Source organism: Oculina patagonica, chromosome 6 (genome assembly GCF_052425735.1).
Source record: "Oculina patagonica isolate OP01 chromosome 6, crgOcupat, whole genome shotgun sequence".
Classification (NCBI taxonomy): domain Eukaryota; kingdom Metazoa; phylum Cnidaria; class Anthozoa; order Scleractinia; family Oculinidae; genus Oculina; species Oculina patagonica.
The window spans coordinates 7,916,942-7,927,879 of NC_135763.1; the positions used below are offsets into that span (position 1 = coordinate 7,916,942).

General features: G+C 40.3%; 1 protein-coding gene and 1 long non-coding RNA gene across 3 annotated transcripts in view; both read right to left on the reverse strand.

Moving 5' to 3' along the window:
* The window catches only part of LOC144658517 (uncharacterized), a 108,499-nt gene that overhangs the window by 47,771 nt on the left and 49,790 nt on the right, over window positions 1–10,938 (reverse strand). The window lies entirely within an intron of this gene.
* LOC144658500 (zinc finger CCHC-type and RNA-binding motif-containing protein 1-like) lies at window positions 518–10,913 on the reverse strand. 2 transcript variants are annotated; one of them, XM_078518930.1, is made up of 7 exons: window positions 10,806–10,905; window positions 9,169–9,257; window positions 8,694–8,722; window positions 7,825–7,936; window positions 6,786–6,893; window positions 4,037–4,134; window positions 518–2,351 (listed from the first exon to the last, which is right to left on the reverse strand). In XM_078518930.1, the coding sequence occupies exons 2-7, from the start codon at window positions 9,250–9,252 to the stop codon at window positions 2,138–2,140; spliced, it is 645 nt and encodes a 214-aa protein (XP_078375056.1). In that variant the 5' UTR covers window positions 9,253–9,257; window positions 10,806–10,905; the 3' UTR covers window positions 518–2,137. The 2 variants fall into 2 exon arrangements, with proteins under 2 accessions (XP_078375056.1, XP_078375055.1); XM_078518929.1 differs by having other exon boundaries at window positions 1,719–2,351; window positions 10,895–10,913.

Here is a 10,938-nt window from a genome sequence, read left to right on the forward strand (position 1 = left end):
TGAAGACGATGTCGATGACAAACCAAGGACAAACAAAGTCGATGTCGAGGAGGCCACAAATGTTTGGGCGATACTCACGACCAGATCCGCACGACATCACGATACCCACGAACCATGAACATTGATTCATTGATCATCGATTAGTTATGCCTGGTTTTTAATGAGCCGAAAGTTGAAACGTTTTCAGAGTTTTCTCGAAATTCTTCGGCAAACTTCGAAAGTCTTCGGAAACGTTCGTATGGCCTTTGAACAACACCCAAATAATCTTCGGGCTGGAAATAGCTCAAATATGAAAAGTTGCCAAAAAGTTGCCGAATAACTTGTGGAAAGAGGGTCTGGATGGGATTAACTGACAACTGACAAATGGCCAAATTTTAACTGACAACTGACATTTGTAGTGGGTTTTACTGACAACTGACAAAAGACCAAGTTGTCCTTAATATCCCACAAAACCTTTTGTAAACTAATAACATTGTAAGACTTTTTTCGATAAACAAATGTCAGAAATGTACGTTTTTATACTAAATTTTTAACAGCAGGACGCTAGAGTGTCACGTTTCGTTAATAATTTACCTTGTCCATGTACTTTCACATAACATCCCGAATTTACGCTGGGCACGCACTTGCACAACGGCTGCTATTGCCGGCGTTATGATTGGTAGCTTTTACCTAGAAGCCGTGGACATGGTTCGCGCGCTAAAAAATTAAAGCAAGTTGTCTCGTTTTCTTGGCCTCAAGGAATTGACAAGAAAACACGACCTTGAAGATTTCGAAGCCGGGCAGTAAGCAGCGGTGATGCAACAACTTTGATATACCGTAATGTGATGAACGATAGACGACCAGCGAATGCTGCAGAATGATAAAGGCTCTTGTATTTGGTCTTGGTATAAATATGAAGCATGCCAAGTAGGCCAGAAACTGAGAAAGACTACTGGGAACGTTCCAAATTCATAAACTCGTTTTTGTTTTCATGAAATGTAGCTAAATGTGCATCGTGATAAATACCTTATTATAGGACTTATAGGAAATTAACGCTTGTGTTAGTTAAGGTATTTGAAATTAACGCAACTTAAATTAACGCGAATTGAAGAAAAAACTACTCCGTAATATATATATTATTATATATTATTCGGGGGCGGCGCTTATTCAAGTAAATATGGTCAAGAGAGGATCTTATCCTCTCTTGATATGGTAAAGGAATTTAACGCGAAAGAGGGGGTAACATGAAGGAAATTAACGCGACGCAAAACGAAGGAAAAAAGAACTTTTTGAGACAAAAGGAACAAGTTTACTTTGAGACAAAGGAATCTGACCGCCTCGAGCGGTCTTCATAGTTTTAGTGATCCGGCAGAATTCCAGCCTGATGAAATTATGCCTTTTCCGACGAGCCAAGACGTCTGGACTGTATCGAGAAATTGGAGCCAAAATAATGGAAATTAAGGTCTAGTCATTCGAAAAGATCACAATACGTCCAGTGGATTCTCTATCTTGTAATACTAGGAGGGGGGCATTGGGGGGGGGGGGGGGGGGGGTTCGTGAATAGACGCTTGCCATTCCTATTTTGTGGGCGCCTTTTACCAATTTGGGAATGATTTTGTGGTGTGAACACGCTCCAAGCTACAGATAGTAGACTATCTTGAAACTAGGGAGGTTTTACTGCATAAAACCAAGGCAAGTTATTAAAATAACCAATATGATGTTTCGTTAAAATGGAAATCCACTTTTTTTCTTTTGATTATACAAAGACCCGTCGAGATATCAGGAATGCAGTCCTAAAACAACAATTTCAGTAAATGCCTTTTTGCAAATACAAATGAGCACAATTATATAATACGATATGCTACAGGTTTCGGGCTCTTGTATGAGCACTACAGAGTTATATTCAAACAAACGCTTACTCAAGTTGGAGGCAACTGAAAGTAAACTGAATTCCATGATTTGATCTTTTGCATTTTCCTGACATTGCACAAATTGTTTTCCTTGTTTTTTGGGAGAGTAGGATCCCTGTGACTTTGCGAACAGGATACATTTTAACCACTGTAATTTATATTGTATCCGAACGCCATTCACGAATCGGGGTCGTACTTAGTTTCCTTCCAAAGGCGTGGCTGGTAAGGAGCTGGGAAAACAGCAGTTTCTAATCCTCGTCCTCTTCGTCACTAAAATACGAACTCTGTACAATTTTTCGCTTTTTTGCGTTACTGCCTCCACTTGACGACGTGCCAGGATTGGTTGGATCGTCTTGGGAAGCCATTCGAGCGCACTCGTCAATGACAGCACTCAGACTGAACTCATACGGGTCTTCACCGCCATCTTCTTCCTCTTCATCTTGTTCATCATCATCATCATATCTGCAACAAAATGACATAACAACATTAAACTGCAAGTTGGGACCATTGTGTGCCAGCTCGGAGGCCTTTCTCAGTGGCCTTAATTCACTAGGCCCTGGCTATCGGGCAGGACTTTCTTTCTATACTGACTGTGATCAATAGTAAACCTAACCATGCCATTCCCTTTCTTCGCGTAAAAAAAAAAAAAACAGTAAGTCATTCACACCGCAAGGTGTGTGGATGAAAATTTAAGACGTACCTTACCGCAACGCGGAACTTGGCCAAAGAAGGCAGAAAACCTGAATTAATGATTTATAAGAAGGCAATCGAGGCCCCTGGGGACCTGAGGGTCATTTATTTGGCAATGCGCTAACTTTTCTAACCATATAAACATAATGTGAATCAAATATAGTGTAAATCTACGAAACCTTTGAGCATAGTACATTGACCATATTTAAGCATGCGAAGATTGATATTTTCAAAATTTTAAATTTACATTTTTTTTGTAAGACCGACACAAAAACGCAGACAGAATGCATGAAAAACTGAAAACAAATGGTTTCTAGCAAACGTACATCTCATAGTTTTTCCGTTAAGTAAAATCTCTTGCCAGGTATTTTCAGAAATAACAATTATACGTAATTTTTTTTAAAATAAATACCAAAGCCTGGTTTTCACTAGCGACGCAAGCACAAGCACAAACACAAACGCAAGCATAAGTAGTTTGTGCCAAGTGAAAACGAACGTCGACATAAGCACGAACACATTATCATTAGAATTCGATGTTTACTAGTTAGAAGGCGCCGTTCTCGACTTCGTTCTCTCGGCAAATATTGCGGCAAAAACTCTCAGGCGTCGAGTGTTGTTGTCTCCTTTACTCTTGTGATCATGACGAAGAAAGCGAAAGCGACTACAATAAAGGAGGAAAACGAACCATTTGGGGTTATAGATACCGAGAACCGGAAGCCCCCCCCCCGTAAGGCCCACACCGGAACAAACACCGGAAGCCCCCCGGAAAAGCCCCCCACAGATGACAGACGAAGAGCAAATGTGCTGTGACAAAACGACCACAACACCCCGTGGCCGGAACGTCACCGCAAAGCCCCCCGGAAAGCCCCCCGCAGCCCACCCAAAACCCACGAAGGAGCCCGGGCATAACCGGAATTCTACGGTATCTTTAAAGAAAGCATTCATCTCCATTTCTTTAGCTACTCGAGTCCACGCTTGTGCCTTTTTGTTTTTTCGTCTACACTCCTCCGAACAACCTCGGAAAACGTTTATCAATCACGGGCCGGACTGTATGCTGGAACGAGGCATGACAGACACGGCAGATGTAAACATGTGTGCACGATGTCGTCACACACGAGCAGAATGGATTTGATCCTGTGTTGTGCTGCGCTTGTGCTTTGCTTGCGTCGAAGCCGTTTTCACTATGAAACAAGAGCTGTTATGCTTGCGCTTGTGCTTGCGTCGCTAGTGAAAACCAGGCTTAATCCAGCTGATGGTCAGAGTAAAGGAGCATTTGAACTCGCGACGTCTAAATTTCAAGTCCAGCGCTTTAAACACTAGCTCCTGAACTTTTTTTAAAGTTTCTTTCCTACGAGTCACGAGTGCCTCCAAAGTACTCGCGGTATATGAGGGTGCAGGCATTAAATAGCTTCGTTAATGGTGAATGGACAAAACAAACAATGAATAGAATGCCTCACCGTTCATCTTGTTTCTTCCTCTTTCTTTGTTTCTTTGGAGGAGGTTCTCTCTCGCCAAGCATATTCTTCGGACACTCGTAACTCAAATGGCCATATTCCTTAATTAACAAAGAAACCATGAAACCATTCAAGGTGAGTCGATAAGTTCAGGATACTAGGTGAAGTCAAAGTCGGTCCTTGGAGTATATCAACTCCCCTCGGATGTATGCTAGCTCAGCTCAGGTATAATAACCTGAACCGCAACAGCACGCTAATGCTAGATTTCCACTGACGCGTAATTTTTTACGTGCGTTAACTAACGTGAAAAAAAATAAATAAAATAGAGACAATGTATCAACGACTCGCGTAATCGTGTACGCAAGCCGTTCATAGGTAAAGGTATGTTCATTGTCTCTTATTTTTTTTCACGCACGTAAACGCACGTTAAAAATTGCGCGTCAGTGGAAATCGACCTTAATACTTATTTATACTCCTGAGTGAAGAGAGGCACTGTGAGAGTAAAGTGTTTTGCTCAAAAACACAACGCAATGACTCCAAGGCTGTGCTCTAAGAAGAATTACAAGGAGCCGAAAGGTTCATATGAGATCCAGGGTGCCCAGTAAGCTATATGAAAGCAATAAGATTATCTGGTCGCCCAAAGACAAAAGTAGTCGCCAGAGGCACCCGGGCACCCTTAGAGCACAGCCCTGGACTCAGTCATCACTCGAGCCCGGACTGCTCGATCCGGGATCCAGCGCACTAACCATTAGACCACAGCGACTCCCAAGTGCGTTCCTAGAGCTCTGATTTCTCACGCACGAAACGCACGTTAAAAATTACGCGTCAGTGGAAATCCAAAGTGTTTACAGCGCGAATGAGAACACAAAGCAAACCAATCCATATAACATGTAGTAACCACTAGCAAGCGCGGGAAAAGTCGCGTGAGCAAAATCACGTTTGATTACATTTTGCACCTTATTGACCGAAAAAAAAAAACAGTTTCTTCACTCTGATTGGTTACAGCTTGTTGCACGGTTTTTTTTTTTTTCAGCCAATCACAGAGCTACAATACACACGTGCACAGACGTGCAAGATGGAGTAGCGGAGGTGGTGAAGTAGTAAGAGCGCTCGGCTTCCAGCAACGTGGCCCAGGTTCGAGTCCTGGGCCCGGTATTACAGGAGTTCCGACTGTTGTTCTCGTCCTTGCTCCGAGGGTTTTTTTTTTTTTCTGGGTTCTCCAGTTTTCTCCCTACACCCTTTTAAAACCCAACACTTCAAATTCAAATTCGATGTGGACGCTTAAACTCTTTATAACGAGTTTTTGCGCGTTACGTGGTAGATAAATCACTTACAATCATTCATATTTTCGAAAAAGGATACTTTCTTAAGAAAGAAACTGTTCTAGATTAACAGTGGCAATAAAATGTAGTTTTCTATCAGAGCATTAGCCGTTCTACTATTTTCAAACACCGAGCGATAAAGCTGTTCATTGTAGCCAAAGAAAAATGAAGGAGACAAGAATTTTTAAGTAGTCGCAAAACGGACGTGCAAGAAACGAGATTAAATATTTTAAAATGTTGGACTCTTTTGAACTGGGTGCATTTCTTATCTGGACAGCGATCAGAATAACCCGTCTGTATCGGTTCCTAAATAATATCCGTCTCACTTTCATTTTGTTTCCAAACTTTCTCCCGTTTTTGTCACAATTTTAAGATCTTTAACTTAAACGTCAGTCGGTTTTATCATTACTAAACTCATCTTATTTTTATTTCCATACCATAACTCTGAGCTCCGAAGGAATAGACAGGAACTTAGCGCATTTAATAGCGCCTAGATTATTTTTTACTAATCGTTTCTATCATTGATACAACTTGTCTATTTTAACTGCCGCGACATACGATATTCAACTCCTATCTGGTCTCATAGCGCAACCTTGTTTACACGAGATTAATCTCGTACCTCAGCCAGTACGTAGAGCAAGCATTCAAAGTCAAATCTGTTAGCAATGGAGGTCGTGGGTTCAAGATCTTAATAAGGATGTCAAAGATTCCATCTTTGTATCAAGTGCTATCATTTTTCGTGGCAGTAGAGCTAACGGTATTTGTCTATATAATCAAGTTACTGGAAAAACAATGTTCTCTGTATATAGCCCCCGGCATAAATATGGCGGCCAAAAAATACTTTAAAAGCAGAAAAAACAAATTTTTCTTTCAACATCATAAGCTTTTGATTAATATCTGCAAAAATGTAAAAATCAGTGATGCAAAAATATTGCTGCTTGTACTATTTGAAGAATACGTAAAGCTTAGCCGGTGCAAATTTCTAAACGCTTCATTTTAATGCGCTTTATGGACTAAACGGGTTTCTAGGCATTGAACTTTTAAAGTCTCATGTTTTTCTATCGTTTTTTACCTATTAGCGTCTATATAAGCCCTGTAAACTGAAAAGCAGTTTTTTTCAATTGTGAATGCCTTGTTCGTTTTTTTTTTTTATCCAAAGATAAAATCAAAGCTGTGGCACTTAATATCTTTTATCACAATATGCTGGTATTCAGACTTATCTTTTAATCTCCTGGCATATTGCAATTGGGCGACGATTTAATAAAGATTTTAAAGATACATGTGAGTGTCTTTTATACACAATCAGCTGGTATTTAGACTTATCCTTTAATCTCCTAGCATATTAAAACTGGGCGTCGATTTAAGATTTTAAAGATTTATAATAAATGTTTATAAATAAGAACAAACCTTCGCAGTCAATTCTTACTCACCCCACATTCATAACATTGCGATTTGTCCGGGTAGTTTTTTCGTCGGATGAACTCTGTGGCGCGTCCATTGTCATTTGCGATGGTGCATTTTATAGTACGGCCAAACATCTGAGAAAAGAGAAGAGTTTACTTAGAAACTTTAAAACAATATCACAAATAGGTGGCATCGATTTTGAGTTAACAGCCACTCAGCCAGGGACACCATCATCTGATTACAGCAGGAAACCGGAAAGAGGTTTAGTTTGAAACCAGAAGCTTCCAATACGCGTGTACTGAAAACTACCGCTAATTAGGCACTCCATATTTAGACTGTAAATTTTGTTTGCTCAAAGAGTTTATTGGTGATTAACCTGTCTCTTTCTTTGAAGTTGATCTGATTCAGTCCAGAAACCGCTTAGAGCTGTTTAAAGCTTCAGATTGTTACCCTTGTAGAATAGTTTTACCGTTTCTAACGCAATCTACGATATTTCAGCTTCGATTTTGGAACTTACAATAATATTCTAAAATAGAATTTGAACAAGTATCGAATTATTGCACTTTAAGAATTTAATATTTCAAGTATTCATCGCTTTTATAGATCTGGTCTTTATGTTATTAATTATGTAATGAGTTAATGTATCTTTCATATTCTTATTATTTAATCTATCCTTGGCCTTATGTGCCGGGGAGAGGATGAGTGAGTGAGTGTGTGTACTGATATGACAGTATTAAGTTTAACGTTCAGGTTGCATTCATTTAGGTAACTGTATATGAAGTAAACTATCTATCAACTATCTCACAGCTAATTTCAGAATTATAAAGGAGTTTTGTTACAAAATTACTCTCAAATTGAAGGAAACATCAAAATAAATGTGTTTTTTTTTAAGGAAGAAAAACACCAAAGTAGTAATAATAAACTACAAATCAACAAATTAAGGATGGTTTCAAAAGAGAAAAATTATGACGGATTATGAACGACAAACTCTAGAGACAGAATTGGCCGATTAAATTTTCGTAAAGTTAACACAGGGTGTTGTGTCCAGTTTATAATATTGAATACCTGTTTCTTGTTGACTGCTGCAACTGCTTTTTGTGCTGTCTGCCGATCCAAGAACAAAACAAACGCCACTCCTTTACTCTCTCTAGTCTCCTTGTCTTTGAGAATTGTTACCCTTACAAGAAAAAGAAAAATATCCGTGAGCAGTCAAATATTTTTTGGATGAGATCAGTAAGTAGATGATACTATGAAGGATTAAATGTATCTGCTATTGTCGTGTCAGTTACCCATAAAGGGAAGTAAAATTCTGTTGAGAAACTGTCAGTAGTCTGTTGGTGACCGTCGGCCAACAGTTGACCAACAGTGGACAGGGAGCGTCACAGACCAAACCCTGGGGAGATTAACTGAACATCCTGTCCCACACGTCAACACACACAAACAAAAGGAGAGGACAAAGACCAAAGAGAACACATGGCAACTGTCCCCAGTCATCTCTAGTCTCATATATGTCCAGTAAGTAGACGCACCCTCAATCTAAAGGCAACAGCCAACAAACCAAAACCAGAAACAAGAAATGGATGACCCCACGGCGGACATGCCCTTTGACCCGGTTAGTGAACTTCTGTTTCCCGAGAGATCCGCTAAGACGATTGACGGCAGCAAAAAACGTATTGAATTTCAGAGCTTGCAGATCACTGAAAACCTAAACAATATGAGAAGTGCAGCAGGGGAGCGCAAGGGGTGAATCTCTCAGTGATCCCCTCTGTGTTCAGTTTGATCCAGTCCTCCTGGACTCAAGAAGGACTGAAATGATGACTGGGGACAAGTCAGGCACATTGGTAACTGTACACCTTTCAACGTGCATTGCAATGATTCTCTCAAATTATACTAATCAAAGCACATGTTTAAAAATTTATACACTGTCAACTTACTTTACAACTTTTCCATACTTCTCAAATATCTGTTAACAAAAGAAAACAGTTTCAAAAAATTTTAATAACTAAAATCTGAAATGCACACTGTACATGTAAATTGTGTGGTTCAAAATTTACATCTTCATACCCTTTTTTACAGCCACTATTTGGGTCAAGGGGCATTGTGCCTCCTACACCCAAATAATAGCCACATACAGTATGTGTTGACGTTGACGTCGTCGTGGTGCGCACGATCTCTCGAGGACCGCGGGGTCGATGCGTGAACTGGGTCGGTGTGCGGTGTCGCGAACTCGGTCGGACGGGGAGTTGAGAGGGAGAGTCAGAATTGCAGCGAGCGGTGGGAATGCGAGGGGGCGGGGGGAGAGAACGAAGCGCTGGCACTTTTCACAATACTGTAGGAGACTGCATCTTGAGACTATATATGGCTGTACAATAACAAATATTTAAGCAAGTAATGTACATAATTTACTACCTTGTGTAAGTCATTGTTCGTGAGAGAGTATGGTAAATTTCCCACATAAACTGTAGACTTGCTTGGTGCTAGTCCTCCACTCATTTTAACTAGGAAATTGAAAAAAAAAACACCAAACAATTAATATTTTTATGGATTCAAATTTTACATCTGTGGATGAAACCCTAGTGTGTGACCATTCAAATAAAGGCTATTGAGCAGTACTTTCATGTGGTACTGTTTAGTATGCTGCACAAGGTGGTTCTAACTTTTAAGTCTGTGGATGAAAACCTATTGTGTGACCAATCAAATGAAAGCTATTGAGCAGCTATTAGTACTGTTTATTTTGTTGTGAAAGATGTTTTTAACTTTAAACTCTGTGGATGAAACTCCTATACATATGCATGTGACCATTCAAATAAAAGTTACCAAGCAGTGCTTTTGTGTTGTATACTATATGCTGGCCGTACAAGGCAGTCCTTACTTTGAGGTCTGTGGATCTGGCTAGTGTTTGTAACGGTCAGCGGTACGTTGCTTATGTCACTGTACACTATGGTACTAAATATTTGCGTTGCTGTATTTTTTTAAATTTAAAGTGCTAGTATTTCCTTTTTTTAATAGAAGATCAACCACATAATTATTAAGTTGTCGCTTTGTCAAAACTTAAAATGGATTGTTGCTGTCGCAAATTGTCGCCCCTTTTCTGTCAGTTTCTGTTGACTGTCTGTGTTTAGGAACAAGATTATATTGTCGCCACATTTTGGAGCAATGCCGCCTGTCGCCAAAACCCCTTGGAATTAAGGGAAGCTAAGGCCTCGGGTGCTTTCCATTTTCAAAGTGCGACCGGTCGGACCAACTGGAACTGACTGTTGTAAAATGGAACGACATTTTCTGATTATCCAGGCCAACCGAGAGGAATGGTCCTTTCCATTTTGCATTCCTTTCCCCAGTTCCCAGAATCTGTGAGAAGCTACTGAACTAAACTAAGACAACTAACCAGTTTGTCAAAATGGAACAGTAAATTTCGGCCTGACTGGTCTGACCAGTCAAAGTAGACTACTTCCAGTGGTGGTTGTGAATATTCCGGTCACTTCGAGCCGAAACGGACCTTTCCATTTCCGAAATTGGCTTAATATGGAAAGCACCCAGGCTCGTTATGCTCTTAGCGTGTCAATCTCCGCGTCAGGGTTTGGTTGTCGTCATCACGAACGACAGTTCGACGGCGTTCTCGGCCAGTGTGGGGGACGTTCTGTCTCCCACCACTCGTGTTCGTCGCTCGACGTCGACACGTTGTGATCGACTCGACCCGAATCTGTCGATGAAGTTGTGATCGACACGATCGATATCGACCGAAATTATCGACATGTTACGTCCTGCTAACTTGTACTTGACAGATCAGAATCTCTGTTTATGCTGATGGACTGTAATGACGACCAAAAGATGCCTTATGGCTGCCTACAGTTATTTTCATAAAATGTTAATCTTACTTTACAATAAACTGCTTACTCCGAGCCTGTTTAAGCTTTAATGCGCTGTAAACAGAACTAAGTACTGTTGCATGTGTTGTTTGTTTTGTTTTTCTTTAATATTATTTTACACTTGGCCCAATCAGTGCTGTACATGTCCGATTGATACGCTTATAAAGTCTATGATGGCACCTTTCTAATTCGACGAGCTTTTAAATCAAACTGAATTCCATTTCCCCCGTATTGAACCATTTTTCTTACGATTCTTTCTTCCTACGTACCTTCAGATGTCCTTCGCCGTCCGCCATGTTAAAAACCGATGATA